Source organism: Budorcas taxicolor, chromosome 1 (genome assembly GCF_023091745.1).
Source record: "Budorcas taxicolor isolate Tak-1 chromosome 1, Takin1.1, whole genome shotgun sequence".
Classification (NCBI taxonomy): Eukaryota; Metazoa; Chordata; class Mammalia; order Artiodactyla; family Bovidae; genus Budorcas; species Budorcas taxicolor.
Window position 1 is genome coordinate 7,241,319 of NC_068910.1, and position 24,485 is coordinate 7,265,803.

Genomic DNA, 24,485 nt, shown 5'->3' on the forward strand with positions numbered 1-24,485 from the left:
CTGCTGGATCATCGAAAAAGCAACAGAGTTCCAGAAAAACATCTATTTCTGCTTTATTGACTATGCCAAAGCCTTTGACTGTGTGGATCACAATAAACTCTGGAAAATTCTGAAAGAGATGGGCATACCAGACCACCTGACCTGCCTCTTGAGAAACCTATATGCAGGTCAGGAAGCAACAGTTAGAACTGGACATGGAACAACAGACTGGTTACAAATAGGAAAAGGAGTACGTCAAGGCTGTATATTGTCACCCTGCTTAATTAACTTATATGCAGAGTACATCATGAGAAACGCTGGGCTGAAAGAAGTACAAGCTGGAAGCAAGATTGCTGGAAGAAATATCAATAACCTCAGATATGCAGATGACACCACCCTTATGGCAGAAAGTGAAGAGGAACTAAAAAGCCTCTTGATGAAAGTGAAAGAGGAGAGTGAAAAAGTTGGCTTAAAGCTCAACAATCAGAAAACGAAGATCATGGCATCTGGTCCCATCACTTCATGGGAAATAGATGGGGGAACAGTGGAAACAGTGGCAGACTTTATTTTGGGGGGCTCCAAAATCACTGCAGATGGTGACTGCAGCCATGAAATTAAAAAACGCTTACTCCTTGGAAGAAAAGTTATGACCAACCTAGACAGCATATTGAAAAGCAGAGACATTACTTTGCCAACAAAGGTCCGTCTAGTCAAGGCTATGGTTTTTCCAGTGGTCACGTATGGATATGAGACTTGGACTGTGAAGAAAGCTGAGCACCAAAGAATTGATGCTTTTGAACTGTGGTGTTGGAGAAGACTCTTGAGAGTCCGTTGGACTGCAAGGAGATCCAACCAATCCATTCTGAAGGAGATCAGCCCTGGGATTTCTTTGGAGGGAATGATGCTGAAGCTGAAACTCCAGTACTTTGGACACCTCATGCAAAGAGTTAACTCATTGGAAAAGACTGTTGCTGGGAGGGATTGAGGGCAGGAGGAGAAGGGGACGACTGAGGATGAGATGGCTGGATGGCATCACTGACGCGATGGACTGAGTCTGAGTGAACTCTGGGAGCTGGTGATGGACAGGGAGGCCTGGCGTGCTGCGATTCATGGGGTCGCAAAGAGTCAGACATGACTGAGAGACTGAACTGAACTGAACTGAACTGAAGGCTGTATATTGTCACCCTGCTTATTTAACTTATATGCAGACCACATCATGAGAAAGCACAAGCTAGAATCAAGATTGCTGGGAGAGATATCAATAATCTCAGATATGCAGATGACACCACCCTTATGGCAGAAAGTGAAGAACTAAAGAGCCTCTTGATGAAAGTGAAAGAGGAGAGTGAAAAAGTTGGCTTAAAGCTCAACATTCAGAAAACTAAGATCATGGCATCTGGTCCCATCACTTCATGGCAAATAGATGGAGAAACTGTGGAAACAGTGACAGTCTTTATTTTTCTGGGCTCCAAAATCACTGCAGATGGTGACTGCAGCCATGAAGTTAAAAGACGCTTACTCCTTGGAAGAAAAGTTAGAACCACCCTAGACACCATATTAAAAAGCAGAGACATTACTTGCCAACAAAGGTCCATCTAGTCAAAGCTATGGTTTTTCCAGTAGTCATGTATCAATGTGAGAGTTGGACTATAAAGAAGGCTGAGTGTCAAAGAATTGATGTTTTTGAACTGTGGTGTTGGAGAAGACTCTTGAGAGTCCCTTGGGCTGCAAGGAGATCCAACCAGTCCATTCTGAAGGAGATCAGTCCTGAATATTCATTGGAAGGACTGATGCTGAAGCTAAAACTCCTGTACTTTGGCCACCTGATGTGAAGAGCTGACTCATCTGAAAAGTCCCTGATGCTGGCAAAGATTGAGGGCAGGAGGAGAAGGGGACGCCAGAGGATGAGATGGTTGGATGGCATCACTGACTCAATGGGCATGAATCTGAGTAGACTCCAGGAGTTGCTGATGGGACAGGGAGGCCTGGCGTGCTGCAGTCCACGGGGTCTCAGCATCAGACACAACTGAGCGACTGAACTGAACTGAACTGAACTGATAGTAAAAAAAAAAAAAAAAGGTCTTGTCCAATATGAACAGGTTTCAAGAATCTGAGAGTAGGCAGAGGCGTCTATTGTGGAAAAGAGGTCTCATAAGCTGGAGATCGTGTTGCACCACTCACTCTGACAGGATGCCCCACTGATGCTAGGTCATTTCATTATTTTACGTTCCAGAATTCTGCCCTTGCACCCCGGTGACCTGGATTGTGCCCTTAATCTTTTTTCACTTTCTAGACCTCAACTGCTCAGTGAGAGGACAATACTCAGTCTCGCTAAGGGAGATGCTAATGAGAAGATAGTTAGGGTTTGCCATCTCTGCTCAAATGTAATCTTAAAAAAGTCTGTTGTTTACAGTACTCACATTACAAACGTAAATTCTACTGGTCTCCCTACTTCCGTCCCTGCAGAGTCATTCTTCACATGGCAACCAGAGTGACTCTGTTTCTAACGTAAGTTAGGTCAAGTCATGCTTCTAACCCAAATCTAATTTAAAGCTCCTAGTTCCCTCAGATTAAAAGTCCTTACGATGGCCCAGAAGGCCTGGTGCGACGTGGGTCCTGTCTCCTCCTCATCCAGTCTCTCTCCTGCTTTCTGCTCCAGCCACCATCCTGCCCCAGGGTTTGTGCACCGACTGTTCCCTCCGCCTGAATGGTGTTCCCTCACATTTCTGCATGGCAACTCCTTCAAGTCTTACCTTCTTAGTGTTTTCTATTTAAAATTATCTTTTCTTTTCCACAGTAAGCACCACCTTGTAACATACACAGGGCACAGAAGTACAGGAAGAATGGCTACAAGAGGGCAGGGAAGCCTTCCAGGGTGATGGGACTGTTCTATATCTACACTCTGGTCCCATGGAGGGGACAGTCATTTTTCTTTTCTGGATCAAGGTTTCCTCTTTGGCAGAACAGGGAGTGGAGCTGGCTGGGCACGGGGGCCTGAGACTGTATAAGCCTCTGGCCGAGCAGGACGTGTGGGCTGCCAGACAATCAGTGACTACACCGTATCATCTGTCTAAATCCAAGCACTGTGCACTATAAACGGGAAATCTTACTGTATATAAATCTTACCAAAAAAACGAAGAAGAAGAAAGGGAAAAAGAAAAAGCAGCGCACGCCCGAAAGCCACTGTGGGTGCCCAGTCCGAGCACAGGGGTGTTTTCCGAGGGGCGTGGAAAGGCCAGGCCTCCTCTGGCGCTCCTCCTCTCCTCCCCAATTGTGACCTCCAGCTCCCGCCACCCCAGCAAGGCCAGCTAGGGCCCACGACTTACATCAGTTCTCCCGACTTCAGCAAGCAGATTTCAGAATCCTGCCCCACGGGCATGTCTTCAGCATCCTCAGGGGTGAGCGAGGTGGACGTGGTGTCCCTGAAATGTCACAAACACAGCCAGCTAGCTGTCAGCACATAGGCCCGCAGTCTTGCTGGAGTCCAGTAGCTATGCCCAGAACACGCAGGGAGCCCTTCCGATCACGGACGCCGGGACAGAGCCCACAGACCCTGTGTCTGGGGAGCCACGGGGGCCAGGCTAGGGTGGGCAGGACGGCGAGGTGCGGGGGGACAGCAGGGCCGCAGAGATCTCCCCAGTGTCCGCCCAGCACAAATGGGCTGCCCTCCTCTCCCACGCCAGCAGACTTACAGCTGTGGGGAGAGCGCCCAGCACCACGGATGCCAACTTCACAGCGCCTATCCCTGACTCCACGAGCCTGCTCTGGGCCTTCCCCGAGGAACACGGACAGGGTGAAAGGGCAGGAAGTCGCACGGGCCGAGAGGGAGGTGGTGGAGGCCCCCTCATATAAGGGGGGCAGACCCATGCCACATCTCTTCCCTCCCATCATGGTCTGCTGTCCAGAGAACCAGCTGCTGGAGCTGCCTGGCAGGAAAGCGGTTCCCAAAGTGTGCTCTGTGGAACACCAGTGCCTGGGGAGGGGAACCCCATACTCTTTCTCCGAAACTCAAGGCATTTTTACACAGTAAATTCAAGGCTCTGAAATGTCCTGCAGTAAAAGAACCTCCTAAATTTTAAATTTAGTGTTCCCACAGAACGTTTTTAAACCCTACTGAGTTGCTGCTCCTTGGCGCATACTGTCTAAGATGCCAGGGGCCACAGGTCACGGACGGGGACACCGAGGCCTCACTGGCTCTCACGCGGCTCTGGGGGCAGGAATGTCTGTGACACACAGTGCACTGCAGTAACCACGACACCCTGGGAGTCTGGGAGTCTGGGAGGGGTGCCCGGTGCCTCCCCCAGGGGCTGACACACACGGCAGCCGCCGCCCGCTCCCACCCTCCGCGCTCCTGCACCGCATACTCGTCCCCACCCCAGTCACAGCCCCGGTCACGCTGGGCCTTGCCCATCTGCAGGGGTCTCATCTCCCCCTGGCCCACAAGATCTTGCAGACAGGGGCTGCAGCGGGACTGTCCCTGCCCCAAAGGACAGGCCACGGCCGTCTACAGGAATCAAAGCACATCCATGATACTTGCAAAGAAATACACGTGGGGGAGTGAATCGTCAGTGTGTAAATTCAGGATGAGAGGGCACAGGAAAAACTGACGAAGTCAAGAGAAGAATCAGGGACAGATCCCGAAGAAGGAAGTCTCCAAGTGGCTCAGGGGTGGCGGGCGCTGGGTTGGCAGAGCCACACCTGAGGCCAACCCGCAGCCCCTTCACCTTGAACGAGATCCTCTCACATGAAGCAGACTGCAGCCTGCCAGCTTACACAGCCTCTCTCTCTGGAGGACAGCCCGGCACAAGAGGGGCCTCTCCTCTCAGGAGACCTCTGCACAAGAGACCTGGCTTCCTTCAGATAGCTGGACGCCACACCTGCCCCCCACAAGGCTGGGCCGCTGCTCGCCCCACTATACGGCCCCAACTCCCCTCCCCGCTCCTGTCTACTGCTGGGGGGCTGAGCCCACTGACTGCGGCAGGCTGCCCAGGGCGCTGCTGTGAGGGTGCAGGTGGTGGCTGGCATGGAGGGGGCCTCCAGGGCTCCCGAGATAATCAGACAGCCATTAGCGCCCAGGTGTCTGGCCGGGGATGTTTGTGCCGTCTCCATCAACCCATGATAGGTGGGAGAGCCTGTCCACAGACACCCTGCCCTTGGGTCCGAGTGCCCTGAGGTCCAAGCAGTGGGCGCCCTCTGGCTGGGGCGAGGAGTGGATCCAGAGGGAGTATGGCTTGTGTGTGTGTGTGAGAGAGGGGGGCACGCAGGTGGAAGGGGTAGGCATCACTCAAGGCGGTTCCAGTCTTGGCTTTATGACCAACTCTGACTCTGGGTGAGCCACTTCCTTCTCCATGTTTTCCTCTCTAAAAGGGAGGAGATGGAACCAGCTGGACCCCAGTTCTGCCGGCCTACAAAGGCTGTAAGTTTCAAAGGACTTGGAGAAGGCATTCCACTGGCCGGGAGGAGCCAGGCTCAACCTGGCGGGCACTGTTTCCAGGGAAGGAGCAGCAAGAACATGTCCTGAAGTGTCTGCTGCCACCAAGGGCAAACCTGTCACTCCTTTTCCTCCTTGGCCCAGCCCACCTCTGACCTCCTCCCTGTCCAACACCTCCTTCCTGTTCACCTTTCAACCACTGGCTTCCAGATTCCTACACTGCCATCACAGAATGTTAGTGTAAGAAGCAGCTCTAAGAATCATCCAGTCCAACTTCCACTTAATAGCTGGGGAAGCAGAGGGACAGGGGAGAGGAGCTGGGAGTCCCAGCGCCAGTCAGCCTGTCTCATTTCATTGGCTCTCAACCTTGTCCAAAGTGAAGCACCATAAATGAGAGATAAATAACATGTGAAATGAATGCTGGAAACTGTGGTTCGTTCCCTCAGTTTTCCTGCATTAAGAATAAAAGACATCAGAGGACTTCCCCAAGGGGCTAAGACTTCACCTTCTGATGCAGGAGGCACGGGTTCAACCCCTAATTGGGGAACTAAGATCCCACATGCCATGTAATAATGGTGCTAGGAAAAAATCTGAATACCCCAATGCAAAAGGGCAGTGTCAACAACTGATCATACTCTGCACCACAGACAAGAGATTAACTCAGAAATGGATCACAGACCTAAATGTAAAAACGAGAAAATAACGTTTAAAATAGAAAAAGCCAAACAATTAAAAAAATAATAATAAGTGAATAAATAAAAGACACCGGGACTTCCCTGGTGGTCCAGCGGTAGCGACTCTCTGCTCCCACTGCAGGAGGCACAGGTTCAGTCCCTGGCTGGGGAACTAAGATCCCACAAGCCGTGGGGTGCGATAAAAAAAAAAGTCTTCATCTATTATTTCTTCTCCTCCTCCATCTCCTCACCTCTCTGACCATCATGACACAGACAACCTGATTACTTGCATGTATTACCAGAGTAGATCCCACGACCCTTGCCAGTCCTGGCTGAGGCCCCGTGTCGGGGAGCTCTGTGACGGGCGGGGGAGGGGTGGGTGGGGGAGGGGGGAGTGTGCATGGGTGGGTGATGCAGTCTCAAAGGCGATGGTTAGGGACACAGACCTTCCTTTCAATGGCTCTTCAAACTGTGGGTTACAACCCAATCAGTGAGCTGTGAATCAGCTGAGTAAGTTATGATGCATATTAAAAATAAAATAGAAAATGTCAACACATTTTTGCATCACATTGCATGAAGTAAGGATAAGCATTATTGTTTTTAAGAGGCTCTTGTTTGACTTTATGTCTACACAGATACACACCTGGGTAGTCATGTAAATTTCTGCCTGTGGGACGCAGCAGAAAATGTTCAAGCAACTCTGCTGGAAGATATCAAGGGATTTTGAAGTTTGAGAAGGACAGGGAACAAATGCAAGGCCACTAGGGGGCACCCTCTCTCCTTTTGTTGCCACTGAGATGTTTCAGAAAAGCTCACTGTCCACAGGTGACTTTCCTCCTCCCCTTGCTCTGGCCGTGGGAACCGACTACTAGCTATGGTGGCCTCTTGTGGCTGATGGCATGTCACCCCATCCTGTCCATCTGCGTTTCCGCCCCTGAGCCTGCGGTCAGTCGAGAGGAACCTGTACTGAGGCACATGTATCTGTCACCTTGCCCTCTTAGGGGTGGTCATCTTGGCCACCCCTGCCACATTTGGCCTCGGCACCTGCCTTGCACACAGCCAACGTGGTTTCTGTCCCTAATGTCCTCAAGGACGTGAGCAAGGCTCACTCCACTTCAGAAGCAAGCAAGAATGAACTGGTGACCACAGGCAAAGACGCTGAGGAAGTCTCCAGCAAGGTGGCCCAGGGTCCACGCCTGCTTGGACGAGGGGTCACAGTGGGGCTCTGTCCAGCTCAGTATCTGCAGCTGGAATCTATAGTATTTTCCTGTCACAAATCAGAATGCCTCAACCACTTGCTTCTTTAACTTCAATCCTGCCAATTGCCCGAGGAGCAGACTCCTGGCCACTCAGGTTGTCTGGGGAAGGCATGGAGCCTAGAGAGCCTCCTGGCCTGTGTGTCCTGCTGACAGCCTTCTTCAGGGGGCCCCACCTGCCCCTCTGCCAGGCCAGGCCAGCAGTTAGGAGTGCTGCTCTGCCTGTTACCCGGGGCCTCCTGTGAACTGGAGAGGCCTCTGCTTTACAACTGCTCTGCCCAGTAGAGTACAGTGCAGAACCACTGGCCTCATGTGGCTGCTTAAATTCATCAGAATTAAAACAAAACTCAAAGCTTGGCTCCATGGTTCCGGTGGCCACACTCCAAGTGCCTGATACCTACACTTGCCTGTTGGTCACACGGCCACAGGGCACACCCAGCATTCCAGAAGGCTCTGCCGAACAGCTCGGGTCTAGATGGAGAGGCTAAGCCACACGGTGGGCCACATTCACTGTGGGGCTTGGGCGCATCTTTTTACTTGACTTTTAAATTCTTACCAGTTTTTCTTTGGGTTTTGGCTTCCTTTTTGCTGAAAAACCAAGTGAAGAAGGGTGCTTCTGGTTTTGATGTCTGATTACTTGGTAAATATGCAGACCCACATCCCTGTCCTCACCACTGACCCGCCGCCTGTGGCCCTCTGGGTAGGCTGCTTTTCTGAGGGTCTTTCCACTCATCTTCCACAGCCCCCACCACCCACCACCGCCTGGCAGTTACTCCTCTCCCGGCAGCCACTGCCGCATCCCTGGTCCCAGAGCTGCTGCCGGAACCAGGGCTCTGGCTCCAGAGTGTCAGGCATTCAGAAAAAGGGAATGGGTCAAGAGTCTGACCCCAAGAGAGCCTGCGGTGGGCACAGCTGCCACGGCCCTTTTATTGTTCCCTGATTCTGCTCAAGAACTGTTTGCATGATCTGGGGGAAAACCCAAGACATATGATTGGGTATTTGCCGTCAAGAAGTTCACTTTTGTTTCAAAGACAAGCAACCGACACTCCAAATTGGAAGACAACAGAAATAAAATTCTGGCCCTCAAACTGGGGGCGGGGGGGGGGCGGTGGTGCTCTGACTTAGTTGTGAGTTTGAACTCTCCACTGGAGAATGCTTATGACAAGTAGAGTCTCGCTCTCTCTGAGATACATAGCTCTCCTCCCTCCCAGGCATGGGCGCGGTCACAGAGGGCACCGGGCTGCTGCTTCTCCCCAGGGAGGACGTGCTGAGGGGGATAAGCACTGCCAAGTCAGTGTGTCTGACCAGGTTCAGGCCCTTCTGTCATCACCCCGTGAACTGGGCCTAAGTGACACGGTTGGCTTGTCGCTGGGAGGAACTCATCTCTCAAAGCTCCAAAATGTGGGGCTGGCTCCCTGTGAAGGGATGTCTTGTTGAGAGAGACAGGTCCTTCAGGATTTGGTTCAGCCTGTTCACTGGTGACCCTAGCTGTGAGAAGCAGGGCGGTGAGCACCACCTGAGTGGAGTGGGTTTAGGAGGCAGGGTGACATCAGGCCCTCTGGCAGACCCATCTCTAGAAGCCATCTGGCCCACTGGCCTGGTGATGACAGACACCTGGCCTTGCATCCTGGCAATGGCAGTTACTGGCTGTGAGTCCATGAGGGTTGTTCTCTGGCTATGGTCCTCTGTATTCCCATCTATAAAATGGGATAATACCTACTTGCACAGTTGCTATAGGGATCAGGGCTGTCATGTATGTTGGAGGTGTACACACACAGAACCCAGGCCATAGCATCAACTTTGCACTGGTCCAGACCCAAACTGCTCCAAAGGAACATACGACTAGTGGATGAAATAATTTTAGGGTATAAATGCCACCATCTTCAGTGGACTACCAATGCCAGACCTGCGCATGGCTCCCCTTTGGTTTACAAATTAAAACCCTCTCAGATCCTGGTAAAAGGGTAAGACCCCAGCCAGGCTGTGGGGGTTGTGCAGCATCGGAGCCACCGCTTTGTCTCTCGGACCCCCAAGTTACACGGGTGTGGGCTGGGTCATGTGGATTCTGACCTGCAAGACGGGGAAGGGCTGGGCCTCCTAACATCACCAACTGAGGACTCTTCACAATCACTCAACGGAAACCCGGACCACATCAGAGACAAAGGCAGACCTTGCTGCTGTGAGCAACCTCGTCTGGTTAACAAACTGAAAGAGCAGCTCTACCGGTGAGTCATTTATCTTTTCTTTATAGTTAAAAGAGGGGCTAACCCCACGTTTTGGGGGGGATTCTCAGAGTCCTGCTGCAGCGTGGTACAGTCAAGTGCCTGGGTTTTCAAGCTCAACTGCTCTTGGCTCAAACTCCAACTCAGCCACTTGCTGCCAGAGGGCTAGAGTAGAGGACCGTGACTTAATCTGTTTCTGTAATACGACGCTGGTAACATGATGTGCCTACAGTGTGGGAGACCTGGGTTCAATCCCTGGGTCGGGAAGATCCTCTGGAGAAGGAAATGGCTGCCCACCCCAGTGCCTGGAGCATCCCGTGGACGGAGGAGCCTGGTAGGCTACAGTCCAGGGGGTCACAAAGAGTCGGACACGACTGAGAGACTAAACTAAAAAACTAAACACGCTGCTGATATGAATGGCAGAATCACACCTTCCCTAGGAGATAAGGAGACGCTAGCTACCCATGTTGTTCACTGACTAATCTCTTTTTCCTTTTTTTTTTCGTTTCTTTCCCATTTTATAGGACCGTTGTTATCTTAGCTCATGGTTTACTTTCTTTTCTCCATGTACATCAATACACAACTGTAATAGCTTTTGAAAATACAGAAAATTTTAAATGAGGAAGGGAAATAAGTCACTACTAATTCTACCAGTCAGGGGTGAACTGCTGATAAAATGTAATTTCTGTTTGTTTTAAAAAAAATTTTGTCCAAACCATAGAGCTTATCGTAGGTTCTTAAACAAGGCCCATAGAGTATGGAACAGGGGGGTTTAGAGTTCATGAATCCCTGCAATTGCAGGCATGTATGTACATCATCACTGAGGGAAATGATGTGCAGCTTTTAGGAGACTCTCAAAGCGGTTTCTGATCAAAGCACGTTGAGATCATCATCAATTTCACATGCACTTTGTCATCTATTCGCTGTAATAGTAACAGCCAAATAGTATTTGGCATATCTACTTTGTGCTTACATTGTTTTGAGGAATTTAAATGTATTTGGGGGGGGGCAGAAATTGGGAGACTGCGATTGACACGTACACACTCCTATATAGCTGTATAGCACAGGGAATTCTACTCAATACCCTGTAATGGCCCATACGGGGAGAGAATCTAGAAAGAAAGAGTAGGCATCCGTACATGTATAACTCACTCACTTTGCTGCACAGCTGAATCTAACCCCACACAGTCAATCAACTATGCTCCAATAAAAACAATGCTTAACACACTGTATTTCCCAAAGTCAAGGGTGCTTCCTAAATGTTTCAATCATATTCTATTTTATGCCTAGATTATATTTTCTTTATTTATTATCACATATTTACTATTTCCAAAGTTGGATATATTATTATTTTTAAAATTTTCACAAATCAACCTAGGACTCTGGTTAGAGAAAATAAAGAAATGAGTACTTTTAACATTTCTAGAAGGGAAAGTAATTTTTAATACTCCATCTGCACATAACTGTGCATTCCCAATCTGTTAAATACTGTCTAAATTTACCAACTGTTACAAATGAATTTGCATGGGTCCTCTGAGGCAACTGCAATGCCAGTGCAATGCATTTTTTACAGGGAAGAGTAAGTCAAGCGGTAATGGAGATGTGACGTTACTTTCAATGTCATGTTCTAAATGATAAATGTTTTTGCCCCCATGTGAAGCAGTAACACAGACACATGATCGTTGGACCCAACTTAACCTACAGCCCAGAGACGGCGGGGCACAATGCTGCCGGGCTGGCCTTTCACTCTTAGAGCCAACGGTTTGTGGTCCAGGAGGAGGGACTTAGCACTAAGCAGTCCTAGCCCAAAGGCAAGGTCCTTTCTGCTGCTTTGACCCCATGGACAACCAAGGTGGTAGCACGAAGATGGACATCCCTTCTAGTCAGGACCCAGCATGGGGAAAAGTCGAGTCTCTGAGGAGGCCAAAAGGAGAAACTGTCTCTCTTGCAGCCTCTCCTCTGGCCGGTTGATATTCTGCCTTTGCTGGACGAAGGCCTGTCCTTCCTAAAGCTCTCCTTGAGGTGCCAGTGGGTTATGGCACGAGTCACTGCAGGAGCCCCTGCGAGCTCAGTGTCCGCGGGTCACTGACCTGCAGGGGACCGACCTGACTCCCCAAGGCTGATGCTGCCAAAGCTGCCCCTGCTCCTGCACCAGACTACGTCACCCCTGGGGCTGGTCCGTGGTCCCCAGCGGGGTCCCAGGGCCCAGAGCAGGGTCCCAGGTGGTGACTATCTTGAAGGGCTAGGACCCCCAGGCAAGAAAGACAGCTATTTGGTTTCTGCTATAAGCAGCCCCACTGCAAGGCTGGCCACCGGCCCTGTTTGTGGCTGCCCATCCCCCTGACATCCCATTTCCATCAGCTCTTCTGTTTGTTAAAGGAGACCCCTCAGCCCTACACAGTTGGTTATAAAAGCAAGAGCAATGTTCCCTTCTCAGGTAATCTACCCTGAAGAGATTCCTAGAGATCAAAGAGGCCCTGAGGGTGAAATATCATACACAGACAAGCAAGGGGAAGGCTGGGGTTGGGCGTGAGGAGAACCACCCAGTTCCCTGGGCAGGAAGCCACTCAGCCAAAGCACCGGGCAGCCTGGCTGTTCCCCGACCTGTCTCCCCATCACAGGAAGATGAGGCAGGATGAACAGGCCACCTGGGGCAGAAAGGACCAAACTCCTCTTGCTTTCCAGGCCCAGCAAGGTGGACCCCCCTCTAAAGGGGATATTGCCATAGCTTCACAATTCCAGGTCCAGGGGTCAACCTCACAAAACATGGGGCACAGGCTGGGTGGGTACCTGCTGTGAGGCCCAGGCAGATGAAGACAGCCTCCCCACTGAAGACCAGCGCAGTCCTTCCAAAAGGACATGGTCCCCATTTCACCATGTGATGACCTCTACTTCCAAGGCCATTCAGCACAGGATTTTCTGGAATGTGGGTGGGGTCCTGAGAGCTTTACCGCAAGTTAAACTGCTGAGCAGTTTCCTCTCAGAACAGGCTGTCCCCAGTATCCTGGGCTGTTACCCAGCAGAACAGTGGGAACGTTTAGAAGCTGACTATTTGCCCCCAACATGTGGGCAGCAGGGCAGTGGGAAGACAGGAGGGGGCTTCCTAGGGGGCACTAGTGGTAAAGAGCCCGTCCGCTAATGCAGGAGACTTAAGAGACGCAGGTTCGATCCCCAGGTGGGGAAGATCCCCTGGAGAAGGAAATGGCAACCCACTCGAGTATTCTTGCCTAGAGAATCCCACGGACAGAGGAGCCTGGTGGGCTACAGTCCACAGGGTTGCAAAGTGTCGGACATGACTGAAGTGACTTAGCATACGTACACGCACATTTGCCCCCTGAATGTGGGCAGTGGGACAGTGGGAGGACAGGAGGGGTCACCCTCAACCCAAATGGATGTAATTCCTGTGGTCTGTCTCCCAGGGGTCCAGCAGAACAGACGACATGGCTGAGTATAACTACGAAGACCTCGGGTTCTTCAATAGTTCCAACGACAGCAGCCAGGGGCACCAAGACTTCCTGCAGTTCAGCAAGTTCTTCCTGCCGAGCATGTACGTGGTGGTGTTCACCTGCGGCCTGGTGGGAAACTCCTTGGTGCTGGTCATCTACGTCTTCTACCAGAAGCTGAAGAGCCTGACGGATGTGTTCCTGATGAACCTGCCCCTGGCTGACCTGGTGTTCGTCTGCACTCTGCCCTTCTGGGCCTATGCAGGCATCCACGAGTGGGTCTTTGGCAGCGTCATGTGCAAAGCCCTGCTGGGCATCTACACGCTGAACTTCTACACGTCCATGCTCATCCTCACCTGCATCACCGTGGATCGCTTCGTCGCGGTGGTGCGGGCCACCAAGGCCTACAACCAGCAGGCCAAGCGCATGGCCTGGGGTAAGGCCATCTGCTCGTCCATCTGGGTGGTTTCCCTGCTGGTTTCCTTGCCGCAGATCATCTACGGCAATGTCCTTTACCACGACCGGCCCTTCTGCGGTTATCACGAGGCGATTTCCTCCATGGTGCTGGCCACCCAGATGACCCTGGGGTTCTTCCTGCCACTGCTTGCCATGGTCGTCTGCTACTCGGTCATCATCAAGACGCTGCTTCAGGCTCGAGGCTTCCGGAAGCACAAGTCTCTAAAGATCATCTTCCTGGTGGTGGCGGTGTTCCTGCTGACCCAGACGCCCTTCAACCTCGTGAAGCTCATCCGCAGCACGAGCTGGGAGTACCACACCATGACCAGCTTCCACTACGCCATCGCGGTGACAGAGGCCATTGCCTACCTGCGTGCCTGCCTTAATCCTGTGCTCTATGCCTTTGTTGGCCTCAAGTTTCGGAAGAATTTCTGGAAGCTCGTGAAAGACGCAGGCTGCCTCCCTTACCTGGGTGTCTCAGGCCAACACACGTGTTCGGAGGACACTTCCAGGAGTGCTTCAGCCTCTCACAACGTGGAGGCCACCAGCATGTTCCACCTGTAGGGCTCGGGGAGGCTCCTGGATGTCACGGGAGCACAGCTGTGTCTTCTGGATGAGGCAGGCTTTGTGTATAGCATGCGCGTTCTCACAGAGAGGTTACCCAACGCCGGAGCTGGGGGGGCTGCTGCTTCTCAGACATGAACAGATCTGCTTTTTCACAGCCTAGCCTAAGCTCAAAGGGGAGTCTGAAAGCTGCGTGGGCTTTCCTTCCTCCACCCCAACAATACTGATGCCAGGAAATGACATGTGATTCTCAAGACCCCGGGTTCTCCTTCACTGAGAATGGGACTGGGACAGAGCTGAAGAGGGGGCATGGCCAACAAAGGTCTTGAAGGCAGGTAAGAATCTGGGTTTCCAAGTTCCGAAAACTTTTCTGATGGCTGGTAAGCAGGGGACATTAGAGCAGCCATGAAAACCAACGCTGATCTTGGCGTCTTAGACCTTCATCACCAGGTGCTGACAGAAATGAGCTCAGGTTCTGTCGCATCTTTGGGGTTTCGTTTTTATAGAGATAGATGGTTAATCCTGCTATCTTTGCTTGATCCTGGAAGGACTAGCACCGGAAAACACGAATGGGCCGAAGCAAAACAGGGTCGACTGAAGATTCCAGTGGGCCACAGAAGGCTAGAAAAATGCGCAAAGCTGGGTGAAGACTGTCAGGAGTCTAAGCAGCACTTCTGAACGGGATCCTCAGTGGGTTTGCTCTTAAAATCTGAATTATTCAATGCGTCACATACAAATCATGTATAGATGTATATGTTATACACACACACATGCATATCAAATAGCATATGATTTTTATGACTGAGAAATAAAACTTTTAAAATGTCTCCAAACTACTTTTACTCTCAGGCACATTCTACCTTAATGCGGTGATCCTGAATAAAACAAAGGTGATCACTCGTGGGCTCAGAGCACAGGAAATAAGTTTACGACTATCAACTGTGAGGGCACTGCTCTATCGATACACCAATGGTTAACAAGCCAGCTTCTTCACTGTGGCTTCTAACCTCCTGCCCAGCGCGAGAGGAGCCTCTGCAGTGTGGTCACGGGATGAGACAGAGTTTTAAATGTCAGCCACTTGTTTGTGTATGTTTATTGTACCCCAGCACCTGCTCAACAGGCTTAAAGTGGCCTTTTTGGCTCACATGTTGCAAAACCACTCACTGAGACATGGAGAATACTTTGAGGACAGCTAGAGAGAGACCTTGGGGAGGGGGTCAGAACAGGCTGAACAGTAAGGTTTTGAGGCCTGGGCAGACCTGAGTCACTGGCTGGTAAGGCCAGCTGCATGCTGCTCCGTCACTTCAGTGGTGTCCGACTCCTTGCAACCCCATGGACCAGGGCCCGCCAGGCTCCTCTGTCCATGGGAAGCTCCCGCAAGAATACTAGAGGGGGTTACCATGCCTTCCTACGGGAGATCTTCCTGACCCAGGGATCGAACCTGTGTCTCCTGCATTGATGGGTAGATTCAATTCTTTACCACTAAGCCACTGGGTTAAGACTGGTTGGTAATGTCTTAGCCACTTCCACTTTGGTGCAGCGTGTTCCGTAACAGTGTCGCCTCTTAGGCCAGCAGGCGGAGGGCTGGAGAGGACACACACCAAACACTTAGCACCCTTTGCATTTGTGGGAGGAGGGGCCCCCAAACGGTGGCAGTGCATTGGTAAGGCGTGGGAGGGGGGGCTCCGTGCCTTGCAGAGGTGCAGGGCATGGCCCAGCTGTGTAAAGGCTTGGCCTGCAGGGCCCATAGGGCCCCACCAACTGTTTCATAAACACGCTAAATGCACCCATGGGGAGAGCTGCTTTACAGAGAGGGCAGGAGAGCAGAGAGCTCTGCTCAGGCCACAGAGGCCATCTAGTACTCTGTAAACACCACAAGCTGACCTTTTCACTGTGACAAGGCTGAACTGACCTTTAACCTGTTTATGTTGGTTTCAGAGAGGTGGGGGTTGGTCATCCTCCTCTGTGCGGTCACCTTAATGCCGAGCACTTATGCTAGAGAGGCCACAAGCCCCTGGCCTCCCCAGTAATAACCCAGAACAAGAGGCAGAGTCCCTAACTGGGAAGGAATGGGTGAAGTGTCTAGCCCAGTTTAGGTCCTCTGACCACACAGAGGAAAGTAGTGTGGTGTGAGGGGAAAGGCAGGGCTCTGGGGTGACTCAGATTCTGCTTCAAGGACAGCTTCATGTCTGTGCACCCCAGGACACGGCAGGCGCCCCCCCATCCCCGCCCAAGCCTGTTTCACCAACCGTACCCCTGGCTGATGACGCCCTCTGTCCAGGAGCGCTGGGAGGCGGTGACCACGTGCTCGGAGCTGTGCTGGGGGCGGCCGCTCAGGCAACGGAGGGGCAGATGCTGGGACCGCTGGGTCCTCCCCTCCCGAGTGCCGGCCTGGCTGAGTCAAACGAGATGAGTCGCCTCAGGCCACATGCCACGCCAGGCCTGTTATGTGCCCTCTGTCCAGGCTCCCCGCAAAAAGGTTCTGCACTGGCCCTTCCACAGCTGTGGAATATCTGCCTGCCTGTCCTGAGGAAAAGCATGGCCACTCCATCTTTTCCCGCTTCTCTGCCTCCCCTGCTTGGGCCCACACTCTGGCCTTACCTGCTGCCCTTGGGAGCAGAGATCATTTCCCCAACCCCCTCCTGGGCGCACGCCACTCCGGGCAGCAGACCCTGGCACAGCCCACAGAGCTTCCTGAGGGTTTTCACTCTGCACTTCACTCGTCCACAGGACAGCCCTGTGGAGCACCGGCTCCCTGTCTCAGAGCCGCCCTTCCCCTCCCTGTAGCACTTGCCTCTACTCACACCCACTGCTTGAGCTAAGGGGCCTGGGGTGCAACTGGAGGAGGTCGGGTGGGCTGTGGCTGCCTTGGGTGAGGCCTCAGGGTCTCCCCCTCCATTGAGTTCCCTGCACTTGCAGCCCAGGGGCAGGGCAGGGCCACGCTATCCGAGATGCAGAGAACACAGGCTGACCCTGATTCCAGGGGCTACTTGGAGCCAGAAGCCCGGGATTCTCAGCGAGCGTCCTGCAATGAGGAAATGATGCTGCGGGACAGAAAAAACAGAAGCTGCCTGTCCTGGAGGGGCAGAGGCGGAGCGGAGAGCACCGAGGACAGGGCGCTGGCTCTCCTTGTGCTCTGGGGGCAGTGCCCCTTCTGCGCACCACTCCTTTGTGGCCCACGGTACCCAATGCCCTTTGTTAGGACGTTTGGTACTACCCTATTTTCCAGATGAGGAAACAAGTTCAGAGAGATAACTACCTCACAAAGCACACACAGCAGGGTTAAAACCCTGGTGAAAAATCTCTTTTCTTCCCTCAAATGTTGGCTAAGATGGACCAGGGAACCTGACAACTCTGTACTCAACTGAAGGCAGAGATGCTAGGTTAACCCAAGTGCAGCAAGGCTTTTTGGAAAAGGTCAGCTTTCATTCCAATCCCAAAGAAGGTCAATGCCAAAGATGTTCAAACTACCACAAAACTGCACTCATTTCACATACTAGCAAGGTCATGCTCAAAATCCTTCAAGCTAGGCTTCAACAATATGTGAACTGAGAACTTCCAGATGTATGAGTTAGATTTAGAAAAGGCAGAAGAACCAGAGATCAAATTGCCAACATCCGTTGGATCATCAAAAGAGCAAGAGAGTTCCAGAAAAACATCTACTTCTGCTTCACTGACTACACTAAAGCCTCTGACTGTGTGGATGAAAACAAACGGTGGAAAATTCTTAAAGAGATGAGAATACCACACCACTTTACTTGCCTCCTGAGAAAACTGTATGGAGGTCAAGAAGCAACAGCTAGAACCGGACATGGAACAACTGACTGATTCAAATTGGGAAAGGGGTAAGTACATCAAGGCTGTATATTGTCACTCTGCTTATTTAACTTCTGTGCAGAGTACATCATGTGAAATACTGGGCTGGATGAAGCACAAGCTTGAACTGAGATTGCCGGGAGAAATATCAATAACCTCAGATATGCAGATGACACCACCCTAATGCCAAAAAAGTGAAGAGGAACTAAAGAGCCTCTTGATGAAAGTGAAAGAGGAGAGTGAAAAAGCTGGCTTAAAACTCCACATTCAGAAAACGAAGATCATGGCATCCAGTCCCATCACTTCCTCGCAAATAGATGGGGAAAAAATGGAAACAGTGACAGACCTTATTTTCTTGGGCTCCAAAAACACTGCAGATGGTAACTGCAGCCATGAAGTTAAAAGATGCTTGTTCCTTGAGAAAAAAGCTATGACAAACCTAGATAGTGTATTAAAAGGCAGAGACATTACTTTGCCAACAAAGGTCCACATAGTCAAAGCTCCGGTTTTTCTGGTAGTCATGTATGGATGAGGAAGTGGGACCATAAAGAAGGCAGAGCTCCAGAGATTTGATGCTTCTGAAATGTGGTGCTGGAGAAGACTCTTAAAGTCCCCTGGACAGCAAGGAGATCCAACCAGTCCATCCTAAAGGAAATCAACCCTGAATATTCATTGGAAGGACAGATGCTAAAGCTAAAGCTCCAATACTTTGGCCCCTTGATGTGAAGAGACCCTGATTCTGGGCAAGACTGAGGGCAGGAGGAGAAAGGGGCAACAGAGGATGAGATAGTGGGTTAGTATCACCCACTCAACGGATATGAGTTTGAGCAAACTCCGGGAGACAGTGAAGGACAGGGAGGCTTGGCGTGCTGTAGTCCATGGCGTCAAACATGACCGAGTGAACGAACAACAACAAAAGGTGGTTTTCTAACCTTAACCATGTTCACCATTTTCTGTTCTCGTTTTGCTTGAAATACCAGGCATTGGATCTCCTGGTTGGTGATAAACCCACAAGAGTTCCCCGAAACACTGACCACAGAGCCCCCGTTCTAAAGGAGGTGCTGGCTAAGATACTCTGTGGGTTGGCGCAGTCTCTATAGAGTTTGAACTCAGTAATCCTGGGCATCAGGCAGGATGTTCTTTGGTGAAGACACCTGGGCTACGAGGTGCAGCAAACCAGGGCCCATGCAGTAGACACCACAGCGTGATCCTTGACCTCACAGTTCAGGGAAAACATCGCAAAAACAAGGCACCTCCATGGAAGGCTTCCCACACGGAACCCAGCTTACCCTTTTAACACCGTGGGAATGGGTGCGGCTACAGCTTGTATGTGCCAGGGAGGAAGTTGAGTTTAGGGGCTGTGGTGAACCTAGGGGCGGCAAACCAGGACCTGACCAGGAGCATCTGACTCTTGAGCTCAAGCTCTTCTCTGACATGGTCTGCTCAAGAAGGGGAGGTAGGCCTGGGGGAGGCCAAGGACTCAAGGCCTGCCCTGCTGTGGGCGAAAGGAGCTCTCTTTTCTTCTCAGCCTGCTTCAGGCCTGAGAACAGCTGGGCCTCTCTCAGGGAGATGGCTGAAGGTGGGCCTGGATGACTGTGGGGAGGGGTGTGCATGTCCGCGGGGTCTGGAGAATGTCACCTTCCCACCTGGTGAGGCCTGTGCCCCGGGGCCACGTGCCGGGGCCACTCGGAGGCTGCTGAAGGGTCAGCGGTATCCTGCCAGCTCTCCCTGAGCACCTGGGTTCTGGGGCCTCTTCCTGTCCTGTCACAGCCAGGGGGCCAGGGCAGACAATTGTGTTTGTCCTGAGGACACGTGTGTGGAGCGGGGAGTGGATGAAGGGTAAGGAAGGAGGGCAGCTCTTTGATGGGAAGATGGGGAAACGGGGCCAGGAGAAGGTGGCAGTACGCTGCAAAATGCATCTCTTGCCTGTGACTAGAGGGAGGGGTTCTGGGTACAAAGCTTGGTTCTGACGCTTGCAACCCCGACCTGGAGTGAGTTACCTGGCCTCCTGAGCTTCAGTGCCTCGATATGAGAAACAGGGACCATAACCCCTACTCTGTGGAGGGCTGGGCGGGACCAAGTGAGGGCGCGCAGACACAGCTCTGGAGGGAAAAAGCTCCAACAAGTGCTTTCAGCAACACGACCTCCAGGCGGCCTCTGTTCTCTGGATTAGAACTTTTGCAGCGTTAACCCCTCCTGGACCACTTCTTACTTTGGACTCTTTCTCTAAATCTCTTGGCAAGGACATGTACACACACCCAGGCTCTGTACCACCCCTCTCCCCACCGCCAATTTCTCAGACTCCTGGTGGTTTTAAGCCTAAGAAAAAGCTGCAGGAGACACGGGTGTCTGCCTCCAGTTAATGTGCAAGCAAGGTCTGAGACGGGGCAGGCCCTGAACTGACTCGGAGGGCTTACTCTTCGCCCAAACAGGCTAGGCACGGGACTGCAGATCCATCCATTAGCCCCGGATCTGCCTTGGAGGCCGAGGCCAGCATGCTGGCAGTTTCCTTTCCCTGGAACGCTTCCTGATTTCCCACGACCGAAACATACACGTTTGTCAGTGGTCAGAAGACCTTCTGCTTTTGCTCCTACTAGGAAAGGGGAAGGTGAGGGGTGAAGTGATGGGAGAGCTAAGGGGTACTTTCTCATGCACCTGAGAGCCCAGGGCCATTTCCAAGGCCCTGAGGTTCTGGTCTGGCTCACCTGACCCCTGACCCACCTGGCCAGTAGTCAACGCACAGTCAGCGAAGAGTTGCCAGGTGACAAAGGAAAAGGGTGGCTTAGTGCAAATCCATGGGGGTCAGGGGGGACACTGCATGCTCACGCAGTCAGGCAAGGCTTCAAGGTGGGGCTTTCAGAAGGAAAAGCAAAGGCCCATGGTCACAGTGAGCACCTTTGCTTGGGTGATGGGGTTGGCTGTATCCTTGACGCGAGTTCTCTCACCCTTAAGCATGAGCATAACCGAGTATAGGGACACACGCTGGAGCCTAAAATCTCCTGAGCTGAGAACCTCCCAAGATTAAGTGCATCTCCTCCCATGCAGCAGAAACCCCAGACGATAAATCTGACAGATTGGTGCCAGCCCTCCTCTGAATTCTGGGCATGAAGAGAGGAACAGAGATCTCAACGTGAGTGGGCAAAAGCTCGCGAGGCTCCCCGCCTGGATGGAGAGTGGGCCATGGACTGTCTGTACACGGGGGCCCTGTCAATTTTCCCCGAGCTTCTGAGCAGGCAGCGCTTTGCACGAGAAACTGCATTTCAGCCGGACGCCGGGGCTGAGAAATACCAAGTGAGGCTGCCACGGAGGGGAAACTGACCTTTGCCGTGGGTCCCCTGACTTAAACTCTTGACACTTTAGTGTGGTGGCACTTGATGCAGTTATTTCATTTATTTAGAAATTAGCCCTTGCACAACTCTCCTTGCAAGCTTTGTTGGAAAACAGCTGGCCCAGAAAAATTGGGGAGGCCAGTGGAGAGCTGGTGCTGAAGGATGCACGGCCCTGTGCCGGATGCCGTCCATCTACGGCAGTGGAAGGTTCGGAGGGTCTGGATCACCGTAATGGGACAGGGCCCAGGCTAGTTGGGGGAAAGTCCTTCGGTTCCACAGAGTGCTGGGTAACAGACTTGTCTATATTTTTTATTGCTTTTAGAACTCTGGGGCTCGAAGAGGCCTTAGCTGAAGCCAGAGGAACTTCTGAGAGAAACCGCTTGAGAGAACTGAAATTAATCTGAGCTTCCTTTCTTGTGGCAGCATCACCAGGCCTGATGAGTGGTTCTATGACGTGGTTTTTAAAGAGCAGTGTGATGCTCTGAGCACGGCTGAGGCAGCCCAGGAAGGGCTGCTCTTCTGAATCATCCAGCAGAAGTCATCCCGGATCTCTGCTGCACGCGAGCACATGCACCTCAGTCCCCCTGCTGACGTCCTACCCCCAGCGCCTCAGAACGGGGCTGCTTTTGGAGATAAGACGATTAAAAGTGACAAGTCGCTCAGTTGTGTCCGACTCTTTGTGACCCCATGGGATTCTCCAGGCAAGAATACTGGAGTGGGTTGCCATTTCCTCCTCCAGGGGATCTTCCCAACCCAGGGGTCAAACCCAGGTCTCCCACATTGAAGGTGGATTCTTTACCATCTGAGCCACCAGGGAAGCCCAATACCATTAAAGAAGTTATAGTTAAAATGAGGCCAATAAGGTGGGCCCTAATCCAATCTGACTGGTGTCCTTATAACAATGGAAGATTAGGAGCCAGAGAGACAAGGGTGCACACGCCCAGGGTCGGGGCTGACCACATGAAGAGATAGGAAGAGAGCGGCGTCTGCAAGCCAAGGGGAGGCCTCAGGGAAAGTAAACCCGCCGGCACCTTGGCCTTGGACTTCCGGAACCTGACAAATTAGACTTCTGTTGTTGAAGTCATCTGGTGTACAGCATCTGTCATGGCGGCCTACGTGGATTAATATAGTTGCCCAAGACAAAAAAGGCTTCATGGAGTTGCTGAAATCAGGAGCACTGCTGACAGAAACGCCCAGAAACTCTCTGACAAGGCTCCACGCTGACCACTCCCCAAGTCCTGGTGCTGTTCAAGGACCACCTGCCCTGAGCACTGTGCTCAGGCACCTTCCCTTAATGAAAGACAGGCGATCCTGCTTCTGAGCTATCCTAATCCTCTGATGAGACAGCACAAGGCCAGGGGCTTCCCTGGTGGTCCAGTGGCTAAGACTCAAGCTCCATTACAGGGGGCCTGGCTTCAATCCCTGGTCAGGGAACCAGATCTCACATGCAACTGAGAGTCCGCACACCACAACTAAAGATCCTGCATGCTGCAACAAAGACTGAAGATCCTGAGCGCAGCAACTAAGACCCTGTGCACCCAAATACGCACTTTTTAAAAAAGAAAGAAGGCACAATGCCAGGCACTTAATGAGAACTCGGGAAATGGAGGTGATGTCTACTCACTGTTCGGCCACATTTGGGTCAAGAGAATCAGTCTCAGTAGGTGTTTCAGGCAAGGAGGGGCCGGACTCCTGTATCTGGCATAACTCCTCGTCTGTGATGATGTCAAACACGGCGTCATCCGGCGGCCGGCAGTCTGTGTTTGCACCTGGGGCACCGATGCAAGCGGGGAGAGAGGAGAGGCGCACGGTCATGCACGGGACAGGGAGGGAGCGCAGCTCCGTGGACTAACCGGGAGCACGCACCCTGCAGCGCTCACTCAACAGACAGCGACTCTGTCCGGACGGAGACAAACGGCTGTTGGGGTGTTTCAGAAAAGCAGATGAGGGGACTGCAGGTGAAACAAAGTATTTTCTCTGAAGTCCCTTAGGCAGGGGCGTGGAGGACTTTTAAGCTCTAACATGTTCTCTGAGGCCCCTTACTTAGAAGGAAAACACTTCTCAAACCTTATCAGGAAAGAACCTAACTAAAAGATAAACATACTTCCCTGCTGCTGAATCCTTGCTCCAGCAGACACACACCTCATGCATGCCTCTTTGAGAGCAGGATTCTGTGTGACCTGCATTTCCATCTCAGTCCACTAGGGGGTGGAAAGGAACTGCCCACCACCCCCCAACCCAACCCCACCAACCCCACCCAACCCCACCCAACCCCACCAACCCTTGAAGCTCGACAGAATTGTGCCCAACCCTGCAGAGCACTGGGTGGGAAGGACACTGTGTGGATGCTGCTGTTCTAGTCATCCCCACCCTGCCAACAAGCACCCTCCTGCACGTGATGGAAGCTGTGATGGCAGGCCTGAGGTGAGAGAAGAAAAGGCAAGCAAGACCGAAAGAAAGACAGGCAGGGGAGGAGGCAGGAAATATCAGAAATCAAAACAAGCAACCTCAGCATGCTGGCACCATGCCACCCTGTGTTGTCACTGAAACACCCAGAATGAGCCAGGCACGGGAAAGAGTCCTGGGCTGCTCAGCGAGAAGGGTTCATGTGGGCTGCAATTTCCCAGCGGGCCCTGCCTCACAGCACCTGGACGGGCTGGGCTTTAGGAGGGACGTTCACCCTTGGGCCTGAAGTCTGCATAATGGAGGGCGGCTTGAGGCACAGGCTGGAAAGGGGGGACTGGGACTGGCTTTTTTCCATAGGCCCAGCCACATTCCTGAACCCACCTTTTGAGGCTGGCAGGAGGAAGGGGGAAAGAAGAGGAAGGAAGGGAAAATGAGCAACAGGGACCCAAAATGATGCCCGCCAAGAGAAACCAAAGGAGCCCTAAATTGAGTGCTCTGCCACGTGTAGACTGGAAGACTCAACTCTGTTACTCTGGCAATTCTCCCCACACTGCTGTAGAGACTCAATGCAATCCCAACCAAATGTCACCAGGATGTTTTTGTAGAAATTGACTAGTTAATTCTAAAATTTATATGGAAAAGCATACGACCTAGAATAGCCAAACTTTAATAAAGAAGAAAATTGGAGGACTCACTCTGCCTGATTTTAAGACTTATAAAATTACGGCAATCGTAACAGTGTGGTATTGGTGAAAGAAAAGGCACGTTAGTAAACGGAGTGGAACAGAAAGTCCAGATACTGAATCATATATAAAGGCAACTGATTTTTGAGAAAAGCACAAAAGCAATTCTATGGGAACAGACCTTTCAACCAATGGTGTTGGAATAACTGGACAACCATATACAAAA

General features: G+C 51.8%; 2 protein-coding genes across 9 annotated transcripts in view; one reads left to right on the forward strand and one right to left on the reverse strand.

Moving 5' to 3' along the window:
* Positions 1-24,485, reverse strand: part of FYCO1 (FYVE and coiled-coil domain autophagy adaptor 1) — a 79,301-nt gene that overhangs the window by 17,409 nt on the left and 37,407 nt on the right. For 6 of the 8 annotated variants that reach the window (XM_052651409.1, XM_052651414.1, XM_052651662.1 and 3 more), the window contains 2 exons: positions 22,795-22,939; positions 3,306-3,401 (listed from right to left, as the gene is read on the reverse strand). In XM_052651409.1, coding sequence (XP_052507369.1) covers positions 3,306-3,401; positions 22,795-22,939 — 241 coding nt within the window. Of the gene's footprint in view, positions 1-3,305; positions 3,402-21,231; positions 21,794-22,794; positions 22,940-24,485 lie in introns of those variants that run through there. The other 2 variants (XM_052651740.1, XM_052651587.1) reach the window with 2 other exon arrangements.
* On the forward strand, positions 13,003-14,025 carry CXCR6 (C-X-C motif chemokine receptor 6). The gene has a single exon (XM_052651939.1). It carries the CDS (start codon positions 13,003-13,005, stop codon positions 14,023-14,025), a length of 1,023 nt encoding a protein of 340 aa, XP_052507899.1.